Source organism: Xenopus tropicalis, chromosome 1 (genome assembly GCF_000004195.4).
Source record: "Xenopus tropicalis strain Nigerian chromosome 1, UCB_Xtro_10.0, whole genome shotgun sequence".
In the NCBI taxonomy this organism is placed as follows: domain Eukaryota; kingdom Metazoa; phylum Chordata; class Amphibia; order Anura; family Pipidae; genus Xenopus; species Xenopus tropicalis.
Window position 1 is genome coordinate 109,195,389 of NC_030677.2, and position 15,104 is coordinate 109,210,492.

Here is a 15,104-nt window from a genome sequence, read left to right on the forward strand (position 1 = left end):
TTAATTAAATTTAATAGGATTGTTTTGCATCCAAAAAGGATTAATTATATCTTAGTTGGGATCAATTACAAGGTACTGTTTTATTACTACAGAGAAAAAGCGAATCAGTTTTAAAATTCTAAACCATTTGATTAAAATGGAGTCTATGGGAGACGGGCTTTCCGTAATTCGGAGCTTTCTGGATAACGGATCCCATACCTGTATGTGCTATTGGGTACTCCTAAATAGAAAATTGCCATTTTAAGAATTAAGGGATCATAGGATTCACAGTGCACACAAACAAGCCAAGGCACAGATACATACTAGGCCACATCAGCCAATTAATGGACAGAGTTCTGTCTTTTGTTCCCACACTTCTTCCTAAGGATCCTATTTATCATGTTGTTTAAAAAAACAGCAACAAAATACACCACACAGCACCAGGCATCTCTGTGTAAAATTGTTTACTTATCAAGCTGTGTAATGATTTTCAGTGGAAGCAGCCATTTGAAACTGCAATCGGAAAATCTGGCGTGCATCAATCGCGTTTTTTCCCCACCAGAACTTTGCCACCTTATGGGGGTGATTTATCAATTTTCGAGTTGCATTTTTTTTTATGTTTCGAGCCTTTTATTACTAAAAATCACACAATTTGAGTTTTGGTTCAAAAACCGGAATGTCTTGTATTTATTAAGTGAAAACTTGAATGTAAAACTTCACCATCTAAAAGCTTGCAAGTTTCTATTAAAGTCAATAGGAGTTGGCCAAGGCAAAGTCAAGCTATATTTGCAAACTCGAAAAAGCGTAGCCAATCATAATATCTAACATAAAAATAAAAAAAAAACAGCAATAAGTATCATCTTATGAACAATGAATGGATATCTGTACTATCTTGTAAACATGTTTGCATATACTATGCAGCAAAGTGTTAAAATATTAATTGCAGGCTGAATTCCATTTTAGCTTCTAAGCCCCTTTAAAATTAAAAACGGAATCAGATTATTTCCAAAAAGTCTTACACTTTTAACACTTTATTTTTCCACACTGTAAATCATAGTTCTTCAAATACAATTTCGGTGTATGGCTACCCAACAGGATTTATGATTATCCCTTCTCAAGCACAGGTGGATCAGTCACAGCAACTAAGCCAGTATATTAAAATACTGCAATGCAATTTGTGGCACAGTGCACAGACCCTGGGTGCACTTGCAGCAATGCTCAGTGTAAGTCACTGAGCCACTACATTTAAGATTACAGAAAATATATATAAATAAGATGGGTAACATTAACAAGAATTTGATCCATAAATGTATTTAAGAAAAGAACAATAAACCAAATCGTTATACTCTTTAGTTATTAGAAAATCATTTCTTACTGAAAAGCAGGCCTGTTCAATTGCGAAATCCAGATATGTAGTGCAATAAGAGTTAAGTACTAACCTTTTTGTTTATCTGGATGATTGGTTTTGCATAGTGCATAAATAAAGAACTCGATGTAGCTAGTAGGAACCATTTTACTAATTGAATGGCTTCCTTTAATTTATTAAGAATTAACATAGCTTCAGCACCTGTACTAACCATTTAAGAAACCTTTAGAAAAAGGACTGTTTTGGTTTTGCTAAAAAATTGAAAATATTGATAATTATTTGATAAAAAGTAGGGAATCAATAAATCAATCATTTTCATATTAGGTCAAATACAGAATCCGCCACAACTTATTTCGCTGAATACCAAGCTGAATAATCAACATGAAATACTTGCATCATCTGACATACCTAATTTCACAGACTGAAAGAAAATGTTGATGGTTTGTCTGTGCTTGCTGGGACCAGTCCCCCTTTAGGCTTACAAAATAATGCAACCCCTTGAATAATTTCTTCCACTGTGAAGTGATGGATCAGCATTTTAGATCGGTGGATCATTCACTATGAAAAGAAAAGAAACTTCAAGCCTCCAGATTTATCACTTCACAATGGTACAAGGTGAGGGAGGGTTGCATTACACTGTGAGCCTAAGGGTTGGGGAATTGGCACTCCCTTAAGTTTGCCTCAACAACTAGAAATAATTTAGAAATTACAATTAACTTAAATAAGAAATAGGATATTTTATCCAAAATTGTGAAATGCAAATTTTCAATAATATCCAAACAGTACCAAAACGACAAAACAAATCTAAGGACCAAATTTGGAAATATAGAACCGGAAAAATGGTTCACTAAAACAAAAATACTGAATCAGTTTCTATGAAATGTTCTCAAATCATAAACAAGTAAATCATATGCCCCATTATCGATACAGTTTTGCTTAGATACGATCATAATCGGTGCAAAAACCTTTCTGACGTTGAACCATCAGTGCATGATTTTGGAAGCCTCCCATAGGACTCAATGGCACTCTGCAGCTCCAACCTGGCCCAAGGAAAGTCTCCCATAGGGCTCAATGGCACTCTGCAGCTCCAACCTGGCCCAAGGAAAGTCTCCCATAGGGCTCAATGGCACTCTGCAGCTCCAACCCGGCCCAAGGAAAGTCTCCCATAGGGCTCAATGGCACTCTGCAGCTCCAACCCGGCCCAAGGAAAGTCTCCCATAGGGCTCAATGGCACTCTGCAGCTCCAACCCGGCCCAAGGAAAGTCTCCCATAGGGCTCAATGGCACTCTGCAGCTCCAACCTGGCCCACGGAAAGCCTCCCATAGGGCTCAATGGCACTCTGCAGCTCCAACCTGGCCCAAGGAAAGTCACGATACCGAAGCTTGAATGAATTCAAAACTTTCATACTCATTGCAGCAAATAAGATTTTGTCGCACAAATTGTCGCAAAGTATGAAAAAGTTGCACAAATTAACGAATATATCACAGAAAATACACAAAAGTTGTAAACTTTAGAAAAAGTACAAATTTTTTGTTATACTGTTATACTTTAATGAATGTGCCCCTTTGTGTGTACAATTAGGTATGCACATATGATATATATATATATATATATATATATATATATATGTATAAAGGGCATTGACTCAAGGGATGAAAACATATTTTTGCCTCTTTATAGGTCCCTGGTAAGGCCTCACCTTGAGTATGCAGTGCAGTTTTGGGCTCCAGTCCTTAAGAAGGATATTAATGAGCTGGAGAGAGTGCAGAGACGTGCAACTAAACTGGTAAAGGGGATGGGAGATTTAAACTATGAGGGTAGACTGTCAACGTTTGGGTTGCGAAGGGACATGATTACTCTGTACAAATAAATTAGAGGGTATTATAGAGAGGGGCAAGTTCTTTTCCCCCATAATAATGATCAGTGCACCAGAGGTCATCCCTTTCTTTTTTTTACGGTGAGGGCACTGAGGTTGGGGAATGCCCTTCCGGGTGATACTGTGATGGAAGATTCTGTTGATGCCTTTCCTTGGATGAGTTCTTGAACAAGCATAGTATCCAAGGCTATTGTGATACTAAAATCTACAATTAGTATTGATTTTGGTATACATAGTTTATGTGAGTGTACAGATAGGTATGGGTCTTTGTGTGTGCGTTGGGATTTGCTTGGAAGGGTTAAACTTGATTTTAACTTGGTTTTAACTATGTAAATGTATTCAGAATTTTGAATGGGACATTTATAGTTATGATTTCTCACTTACTGGTTATACCATTATTTAATAATAAATTACTGTTCTAATATTTAAATTTTAGTTTTATTTTTTAGACTGCCATTTCAGCCCCATTTGCTCCTTTACTGCCATCGTCATAGTTTCCCCAGACACTTGGGCGTCAGCAGGGGGTGCACATGGTTATGGGCCAGTGAAGAAAATGCATCTCTTTCCAAATAACCATAGATGACTTTGCACATCATATTTGGAGCAATGGAATTTTATTTTTTTTCCATAGGCCTTTGCTAGATGCAATTTTCTTCTTGGTGGCAACGTTTCTGTTTGGGTATTTGGGACCTGGGGTTTTCCGGATAAGGGAATTTTCTGTAATTTGGATCTCCATAACTTAAACATCATTTAAATATTGAATAATTATTTATATCTTAGTTGGGATCAAGTACAATGTACTGTTTTATTATTACAGAGAAAAAGGAAATCATTTTTAAAAAGTAGAATTATTTGCTTATAATGGAGTGTATGGGAGATGGAACTTTCTGGATAACGGGTTTCCGGATAAGGGATCCCATACCTGTACATGATCTTTTATCCAAATCCATTATTTCTAATTTTTTAAAATGATTTCCTTTTTCTCTGTAATAATAAAACAATACTTGTGCTTGATTCTAACTAAGCTGCATGAATCCATATTTGTGGCAAAGCAATCCTATTGATTCATTCCTTCATTTAAGATTAAATGATTTTTAGAAGTAGTAAAGTCTGGTGATCTTAATTACAGAAGGTTCACCATTTCTTTACTAAGTAGGTCTGCAACAACAACAATTCTATAAGTTATACTAAGAAATAATAAAATAAAAATATTTATAAGAAATAATAAAAGGGGAATGTTTATGACAAAATCAGATTATACTCATCTACCCAAGTCTATCAACTTTAAAAAAAAGAAAATCTCGAATTTTGCTAGGACAACTCACATTGACTTCCAAATTAACTCGCCAGCTTTAAGTTGCCATTTTTTTTAATGAGTTTTTTGTGCTTATAAATTTTGAACATTCAAGTTTTTGGGAATTCGAATGTTGATACTTTTGGCCCACAATGTTTATTGCTGAGGCAAAAAACAATGTGTGTAAATTAAATAATCATTTTGGTCTCTTTTAGAATTTTTCAAGAAACAGAAAACCTGACAGAAAAGAGGTAAGATCCAGCAACAGCTTATTGGCTTATGTATATGGAAAAACTAACAGCCTGCTCAACTGATGTCTGCCCAAAACTTACCTAGCTATTAGCTCATACAGTCCTTTTCCAACAGGTGTCCATAGGCTCCTTTTATGGACAGATAGTTGGCACTGTAATGCCAATAGATTTGCCACATTAGTGCCACCTAGAACAAAATATTTATTCTGCAGAAACCATTACCATACCTGAGTAAACAGTTTTAATAACTTTCACGGTTTGCTTAAGAGAGCAGCTGCCATTTTAAGTATCTTCCTTCCTGCTCCAGCTCTAGTTGTTATAGCTGAGATCACACATTCCTAAGGATGAGAGGGGGGTGTTCTTAGCATTTTGGTGGGAGGGGGGAGAAGGAGAGAACTGCGCAGACTCTGGCCCCGGGAATTAAGGATGTTTTTGAGAGAGAAAGTCAGACACTGGAACATCATGTTTACAACTAACCTTACTGTAAGTGCTTATGGCTGTATTTACATAGACCTTTCTAATAAAGCTTACTTAGTTTTTACATTAACTTCTCCTTTAAAATGGATGAGAAGGGTCTTCAAAAGGAGTGGGGAAGGGGACACTACAATTTAGAAGACAGGAGGAAGAGGATTGCTTGCACACAGCTACCCAGAGCCAATGCAGTAATATTTTGAAACAGTTTGCAATTGGTCTTCATGTATTTTTTTTTTTTTTATTATTTCACTTTTTGTTCAGCATCTCTCCAGTTTGGAATTTCAGCAGTTATCTGGTCGTTAGAGTTAAAAATACCTTAGCAAACAGTGAGTGGTTTGAATGAGAGAGAGAGAGAGAGAGAGGGAGTGGATATAAATAGGAGAGAATAGGAGAGAACCTGGATAGAAAAATAAGTAATAAATAGTAACAATAACAATAAAAATGTAGCCTTGCAGGGCAATAGTCTTTCAAATGGGGGTCACTGACCCCCATTTGAAAGTAGGAAAGAGTAAGAAGAAGGAGGCAAAAAATTGAAAAACTAAAAAAAAAGAAATAATGAAGGCCAGTTCAAAAGGTGCTTAGAATTGGCCATTCTATGACAAACTAAAAGTTAACTTAAAGGTGAACCACCCCTTTAAAGAGTCAAACATGTTTATGATCTGAATGTTTTCACAAAAAGCAGACCTTGTTGGCCATACCTTGCAAAATAAAATCACTGCATTTAAAAAAAAAGAAGCTTTGATGTCCAGGAAAGTGTATGTCAATGGCATGCATGACTCCTAAAAGTGCATGCATTATCAAAAAGCTCATGTAAGCACAAATCGTTGATAAAAATCTTAGGTAATCAATCAGTACTGCTGACTGGTCCACAGTCACAGCTTACATTTATATAGTGGTTCTCCAACTAGCTTTTAAAATAACAATGCAAATACATTCTATCTTATTATTAAAAAAAGCAAATAAATTACCATTGCCAGATGCACTTGCAAATCAGCACTTTCTCATGCTGTGCTTACAGAAACAAAGACAAGAGGTAATTAGCCCAGCCCATCTGAGCTTACACTGTAGTGCTTGGCCACCCAGTGGAAGTGGTTAGACAGAGTACCACGACAAATTAGCACAAAATTAATTCTTATTTTGCTCTTGGAACTCAAGATTTATAGAGCACAGAAGATAAATGCAGATATTTTCTTGATCACTGAGACTATATTAAGGGCAGAGAGTTAACACCAAAAATAAGTTTGGTTGGTGTACACTCTATGATTCCAATCACCAGATCAATTGTTATAATCTATGCAATCGGCTGAGGAGGGACCTACCAAAGGTTGGCAAGGATAAGAAAGTCTAAACCTACAATAAAACTTACAAGACCTTGGGGATAAGAGAGATAAGTGTAACATGAAGCATGGAATTGTTAAAGAGTTTTACAGAACCATCTGCAATACTGGCTGAAACTTGGTAGAGGTGGAAACGTGCTTTAAGAACCAATACTGTCATTAGGTTAGGGGTTTTGGTTTCTTCCTGATAACAGTGGGAAACACTGTGAATTGCATTTAACACAAGGTTGTTGCCAAAAAAAACACATTGGGCCTTGTTTGGGCTGCCATTGCTGAGCAATTGCAACTTGTGTCATCTTTTGCTCATTGGTGGATATGAGTTTATTGGAGGTACACAAAAGAACTAGAATGCTAGGTGGATTTTATAAACATTTTTAAGGTTTATGATTGTGATGATGAATTGCTTGATACTTGATGATATATTGTAATCTGGGTTAAAATGATGCAGTGTGTACAATTTCCGGAGCTAAAATGAACCCCTCAAAATGTATTGGTGGTCTAAAGGAAAAGAAGCTTAAGACAATTTGTAGATCAGAAATGTCTTTCATTATAAAATATAAGGTAACAGAAATAAACCGTAGCGTAATATTAAAAAAAGACCAATTTTGACTAATGTACAGAGAACTGTAATGCAAGCTCCCGCAGCAGCAAAGAGTTTACATAACCTAATCCAGTCATTGTTAGAAAAACCCTTTTCTTCCAGTTGCCATAGACAGTAATGTGTTCTCTGCTGGTGAAGCAGAGCCAAATCGGGCCTTAAGTAGAAAACAATACAAAAAGGGAAAGGAAATATTTTAGATAGTACTATTTAAAACCCTTTGGACAAACTTCTTTTGAAAATGTTGTAATATGGTAAAGGCTTCCACACCTGTCACATTTAATTAAATGTGATCTACTAATGTATTTAAAGCCCAAGCTTTTAGAGGTCAATGGATCACCCAAACAACAAAAAGGGCAACAAATTGCAATAGTCAACATTAAATAAAAAATGATTAAATTAGTCTAGAAAACATTTGCATTAGCAACATCTCAATAAATGCTCGCAGGCACTTTACAACACAAAGAAACAGTCTCTGTCCTAGTATAAGCATGAATTCCTCAGTATTATTTCCATTATAAACTATTCAAAATGCACAATGGAAGAATTAAATGTTTTTCTGTGTAAAGAATGATTCTTGATTTTTTGTTTAATAATATTTTAAATATTAAAAGATAAAATACATTTATGAAGTAATCCATGGAGATAAATGCAGTGCATAAAATATTATTTTATAAATATACAGTACAATATTAACAGGAATCAAACTTTATGACCACACATACTGAAACTGGCACTTTTATATCATATACCTGTACAGAGATTACGTATATAGTTGAAGTGAGATTGGTTAGTTTATAAAGATATATATATGTGTGTGTGTCCGTCTTTATGTACAGAAAAGTCGACCTAAGAAATTTTTGTACTTTTTCTGACACTTTAAAAATAATATATCAAATTTGCTTATAGCAGCACCAGAGTATGAGCTCTTGTAAGGGGTGCACCTGCCTCATGTTGTTTAATATTTGTTTTTTTTTTATCTTGTTTGTAATTTAAATTGTATGCCTTAATCAGTAATTACATGGATGCCAATTGTGATTATTCTATAGTTCTCTCCATATCTACTGACAGCAACATTTTATGTATTTTTGTGAATTGTCCCTGACTATGTATAGACAGACAATATTAAATGTGTAATGCTAGCATGGCTCTGGAATACCAGTTCATTTTAAAAGGTATACACTAAAAAAACTATAAACTTTATTGCAGTTAATATTCATTTATTAACCTGGAAATTTACACATAACAGCATAATGGAAACACAAGCTTACACTCCCAAATATAGGGACACAATTATACCATAAATGGCAAGAAATAAGTAAACATAATTAAGAAAAAAGAAAAACAACTCCTTGTAATCTGGGCCAGTTACGTAAATCTGTAAATATTTTATTTACCATATAAGATATAGGAATACTCCATGCTAATTAAAAGAGAAAGCATATTGACTTCTTTATTATTTCTCATAAATTACCAACTGACCAGGAACGATATTAGATACATTAACTAAAATATTTATTTCATGTATGTAGATATGCAACTTTGTGTCACTTTTTACAAGTTTATCAAATTAAATGAGCAATATGTTGAACTTAACGTGTATAAATTCATGTTATTACACATACAGAAAGAAACACCTGAATTTTCTGGCTGCCCAATGTTTTTACAACATGTAATAAGATACATAAGATTTTGCTGGGACCTTGCTACAAACTACAAGAAGTCGCTTATGGTAAGCAGTTAGAAGGTACACCTAAAAATAATATGAGTAGTCAACTGAATACTAATTTTTTTTGCAAAGTGAAGCGATATAATTGTTGTTGTGCCTAAAACACACAAAAAGTTATTATTTCAGTTATATAGGACTACTTGGAATCCATTCTTGGTTACAATAATATTGTATGCTATGAAATGCAGGCCCCCTGCTAGCTAATGATGAGCCTGATTATTACCAGCCATTGATCACAATCAAATTAACAGCAGTCAGTCTAGCGACTTGTGATGTGAATTAATAAATGTCAAATAGGTCACTTTGCTAGATTAGCTTCTCAGATGGCGATCAATCATTTATTCCTAAATCAAAACTACTGTTTAGTGAGTGATAATGATTAAATGTAATTTTGCAACCTGCACTAAAGAGGGATGTAACTACAATGCAGTCCAGTAGATGTCACCCTGCCTCTTGGCAATAAAGCTGGTGCCGAATAAAATCAACAGCTGTGCCAAGGTGTTCATTAGTATGTTTTACAAAACGATAAATATCATAGTAGCTATTACTATGTTTCATACCAAATATAAAAATCTTGAATTCTGCTTGCACTAACCCCAGCAATTAGCAGCTTGGCAGGCATCATGGGTAATAAGCATCGATATGCATTAAACTTAAGTCGACAAAGATACCCCTACTTACCTTTTCTAATTACATTTGCCTGGCAAAATAAATCCGTCAATCTGCCAGTGATGGCAAAATTAGCCAGCATGACAAAAAGTTTAATACAATGGCAGGACAATACATATAATCACTTTGAGTGATCATATGTATAAAGTAATTATACTGTACATATAAATGGAAGCTTTTCTTTTTGGTTTAACTGTATTCAAATCCAGCCTGTTTTCTGCTGTCAATCACACCAAATATACGTAAAATAATTATAATAAATTACTTTTTGCTTTATACTGTGACACAATGAAATTGTTATAAGTAGACTCCAATTAATGCATTTCTACAGTAATTGCCCTGCTATTGTTATCTTTGCCTCTTTTTTTATTTTATTTTTTTTAAATATGATGCCTAAAATAATGACATACTTTTTTGGTTTACAGAAATTCATATTCTTCCATTGCAAAAAAAATGTAGAAGTAAAAGGTGCAGTTACAGAAAATAGCAGAAAGCCATTCTTTTTACAGCGAATTACATTAATACTAGTAATAAGAAAGCAAGACATTACACTTTTGCCTTGATTTTACAAATGATTTTGTTATCTAGCTTTCTCTAAGTAGAATACCAGTGATTTACAGCATTTTTTATGTGTTGGATTACATAAATAAAATTAGTAAATCATATAAAGATATATGCTGAGGCCTTGGTCAATTTTGGGCCACGAAAATCTACAAAAAAAAAAAAAAGTAGCATTCTGTCCCCATGCCTTTGGGTTGGACTACAGGTCTCTAAGGTAGAGAAGAAACTGTTATTCTCTTTTAACAGGTACTTTGTAAATACTACATGGCAAAGCGTAGGAGATGCTTACCTGTGAACTGCTAAAAAAAAAAAAAAAAAAATCACTTTTTGATAGTCTTTCCAGTGAACACGCCTGACTACTCAGTTGTGGTTGTAAGTTCATAAAAAGTCAATAATGTGGGAGTGAATAAAATAAGTATCAACTTACCGTTAGGTGGTACTGCCTCCAGATTTCTGGGCAAGCCTAGAATATAAAAAATATTGATCAGCCAGAAGCATGAAACAAGGTGCTTTACAGCCTGTTGGTTTTGGCATAACACAGCAGTTGCTGGTGGCGGTCAGAGAGAAAGAAGAGGCTTAACTGAAAGGGTCAGGGTTTCAGCTTCAGAAAACCTGGCTGCACTGTTTAATTGAATTTTACACTGCTTTAACACACACCCTGTGATTGTTAATAAGACAGAAAAGCCCCCACCTCTTCTTCCCTTTAAAATCCAAAGTTTTTGGAATCTTTCCTGGCTGTCTGCACTTTTAAAGAACCAATTGAAAGAGCCAGGGGCTTGGATATCAGCACTAATGATAAAAAATGGGACGAGAGAAGTGCCTCTCCAGCTGTATGTAACCATGGTTATTGTATTAACTTTTTTTAACTGATATCAGCCAGCTTAGTACTGGTTGAGTCAAATACATTTCTCAAAAGTTGCTGTTAACTAAAACTACCAACATCCTTGTAGACAGCCGGCGGCACACAAAGTTCAGCTCCTCTCTCTAAAAATGTTATGCCCTGAGGTAAGAACAGCTAGTGGGGCAAAAAATGTATATCACTGTAAATCAAAAGACATTATAAACCCCTCAATGCTAACTATTTTTATGACATGCTCAGGAAAAGTTTCATGAAATACTGTGCTTTCACTTGTGAATCTGGCAATAGATCTTCAGATGTTTCTTACCACCAAAAGAAACATAAATTGAAAGTATTTGTTAATTCTTTGTTTATATCCATTGGTTCATATTAAAGCAAAGTGCAACAAAGACATTTATTCAGTGAAGCAAAATGCTGCCATCTGTTAAGTCAGGTTGAAAATGTAATTATTTGGTCTGTGTTTTATAAAAGCAAAATAATTAAACCAGAAGCCACAGGCACAGCAGGTGCAACTTAACAGTTTACAGCAGCAGAAGGGAAGCCATTTTGAAATCACATATGCCAGCTACGCACACATGAAAAATTGTATTTTTTATATTTCTCTTTTGTTAACCATTAATGTGTAGATGAGAACAAATATGTTTATATGTCTGCGCCAGTAACTGCTAAAAAGAAATGGTATGATCAAGGGAATGGCAGTTTTTTCTTAATGGACATCTTCATCTAAGCTGCAGGTGTAATTGCATGTACAGTCATGGCCAAAAAAATTTGCAGTAACACATGTTTAGCTATACACATGTTTATTTCCTTTGTGTGTATTGGAACAGAACTAAAAAAGGGAGGAAAAAAAGCAAATTGGACATAATGTCACACAAAACTCCAAAAATGGGCTGGACAAAATTATTGGCACCCTTTCAAAATTGTGGATAAATAAGATTGCTTCAAACATGTGATGCTCCTTTAACTCACCTGGGGCAAGTAACAGGTGTGGGCAATATAAAAATCCCACCTGAAAGCAGATAAAAAAGGAGAGAAGTTCACTGTGTCTTTGCATTGTGTGTCTGTGTGTGCCACACTAAGCATGGACAACAGAAAGAGGAGAAGAGAACTGTCTGAGGACTTGAGAACCAAAAATGTGGAAAAATATCAACAATCTCAATGATACAAGTCCATCTCCAGAGATCTAGATTTTCCTTTGTCCACAGTGCGCAACATTATCAAGAAGTTTGCAACCCATGGCACTGTAGCTAATCTTCCTGGGCATGGACGGAAGAGAAAAATTGATGAAAGGTTGCAACGCAGGATAGTCCGGATGGTGGATAAGCAGCCCCAAACAAGTTCCAAAGAAATTCAAGCTGTCCTGCAGGCTCAGGGAGCATCAGTGTCAGCGCGAACTATCCGTCAACATTTAAATGAAATGAAACACTATGGCAGGAGACCCAGGACCACCCCACTGCTGACACAGAGACATAAAAAAGCAAGACTACAGTTTGCCAAAATGTACTTGAGTAAACCACAATCCTTCTGGGAAAACGTCTTGTGGACAGATGAGACCAAGATAGAGCTTTTAGGTAAAGCACATCATTCTACTGTTTACCGAAAACAGAATGAGGCCTACAAAGAAAAGAACACAGTACCTACAGTTAAATATGGTGGAGGTTCAATGATGTTTTGGGGTTGTTTTGCTGCCTCTGGCACTGGGTGCCTTGAATGTGTGCAAGGCATCAAGAAATCTGAATATTACCAAAAGATGTTGGGTCGCACTGTATAGCCCAGTGTCAGAAAGCTGGGTTTGCATCCAAGATCTTGGGTCTTCCAGCAGAACAATGACTCCAAACGTACGTCAAAAAGCACCCAGAAATGTATGGCAACAAAGCGCTGGAGAGTTCTGAAGTGGCCAGCAATGAGTCCAGATTTAAATCCCATTGAACATCTGTGGAGAGGTCTTAAAATTGCTGTTCGGAAAAGGCACCCTTCCAATAAGAGAGACCTGGAGCAGTTTGCAAAGGAAGAGTGGTCCAAAATTCCCGGTGAGAGGTGTAAGAAGCTTATTGATGGTTATAGGAAGCGACTGATTTCAGTTATTTTTTTCCAAAGGGTGTGCAACCAAATATTAAGTTAAGGGTGCCAATAATTTTGTCCAGCCCATTTTTGGAGTTTTGATCGACATTATGTCCAATTTACTTTTTTTCCTCCCTTTTTTGTTCTGTTCCAATACACACAAAGGGAATAAACATGTGTATAGCAAAACATGTGTTACTTCAATACTTTTCTGTAAGAAATACTTGATTTTCTGGAAAAATTTCTGGGGTGCCAACAATTTTGGCCATGACTGTAAGATGATCTACAGCAGGAATAGTAGGTAATTTCAATATAAAAAAGGGGCCTGATTGTTCAGGGCTTTAGCGTGCCATTTATCCAAAGTTTACCCGCAGGTCAAGTTCGGACGACTTTGAAAAAATTAAGCGCCGTATATTTTTTCCCACTGGCTGTGGGAATCCACCGTAGCAAACATTTATCATAGGTGACTAATCTCCCTATGTGTCAGGAGCCTTAAGAGCAGCTAAATCAGGCCCCATTGTGGGGGCTTTTCTGGTATGTTTTCCCACTGGCGATTTGTAATATTGCAGTTCAGAAAGCATTTTAGGGAGATTATTTGCCTGTGGTAGTGAAGACTTTGCTTGCTGCACTTGGGAGTGGGCATATAGCCGCAGGCCTCTACGGCTCCCTTCATTAATACTGCGCCAGTCAGCACTGTATTAGTAAAGGGAGGGGGGAAGGCACGTAGCCTTCCCCTCTTCCACACCGGATCTTGCTCAAACTATGGAACAGCAGGAGGCGCAGCCAGAATCAAGATACCGTCCTTACTGATTACCCTAAGGTGGGCACAAGTGCTCTTTTTCCACTTGGTGCTCTTTCACTTGCACCCTCCCGGTGTCAAGAATAACCCCCTCATACCGCTAGGTTGCACTCTAATGCAATCTTTTTGTCTCCCCATGAGAATATTTGTTTTACATGTTCCTATAACTATATATATATATATATATATATATATATATATATATATATATATATATATATATATATATATATATATATGTCATGGAATTATATATAAAGACAAACAAGCCATATTTAAATTGCCTTAAGTGAAATATTTGTGTGATGCTGATGTGAGATGAAAAAGCTGATCATAATGTCCAAGTCATGGCAGCTGTTTGCAACTCTATACAACTTTGCTAAAGTCGCTATTGCAAAAAGTTCAAATTCTTCTCCCATAGACTCCATTATAAGCAAGTAATTCTTATTTTTAAAAATGATTACTTTTTCTCTGTAATAATAAAACCGTACCTTCTACTTGATTCCAACTAAGGTATAATGAGTCCTTATTGAAGGCAAAACAATCCTTTTGGGTTTATTCAATATTTAAATGATGTTTTTCAAACTTAAGTTATGGAGATCCAAATTACAGAAAGATCCATTATCCGGAAAACCTCAGGTCCTGAGCATTCTGGATAACAGGTCCCATACCTGTATATGTATAGTATTATATTCAATATGCAAGTGAAATGTGATGTCTACAAATTGAAATCCATTTCTCTAATTTCTTTTAAATAAACCTCCTTGACTATTTTTGATCATAGCAAAAGACTTACATTAAAATCTTGCATTACATAGAAACCCCCCCGAAAGCGGCAATTTAAAACTAGAAAACATAGCACACCTACCATTTTCAATGGACTATGAAAACGGAATTGTGTGATTTATTCTTTAGTTATGGTTAGTTTCCGATTACCCACACTGTTACAGAATAAAATGGTTGAAAAATCACAATTACTGACTTGTCCCATGCTGGCAGAATGCCATAGTGGCATGACCTTTTTATATTAAGTGGCACATAAAGAGGGGAAAAAAAGATATTTGGTCGAATACCAATTATTTTATTATTGTTTTATTACTTTTTACTTTAAACCACTAGTGCTGGAAAGTATGATACTATATTCAGTTTCAGTTGCAATCCAATTGTTTTGTATTTACTTTGCCACTATGAAAAATCAAATAATTTTCTGCAGAATTTAAAATATATTAGCATTCATTTACACTGATAATT

At 35.6% G+C, this 15,104-nt stretch overlaps 1 protein-coding gene across 2 annotated transcripts in view; it reads right to left on the bottom strand.

Moving 5' to 3' along the window:
- Positions 1-15,104, bottom strand: part of zcchc7 (zinc finger, CCHC domain containing 7) — a 98,422-nt gene that overhangs the window by 13,864 nt on the left and 69,454 nt on the right. For both annotated transcript variants that reach the window (XM_002935880.5, XM_031906686.1), the window contains exon 6: positions 10,562-10,597. In XM_002935880.5, coding sequence (XP_002935926.2) covers positions 10,562-10,597 — 36 coding nt within the window. The remainder of the gene's footprint in view (positions 1-10,561; positions 10,598-15,104) is intronic.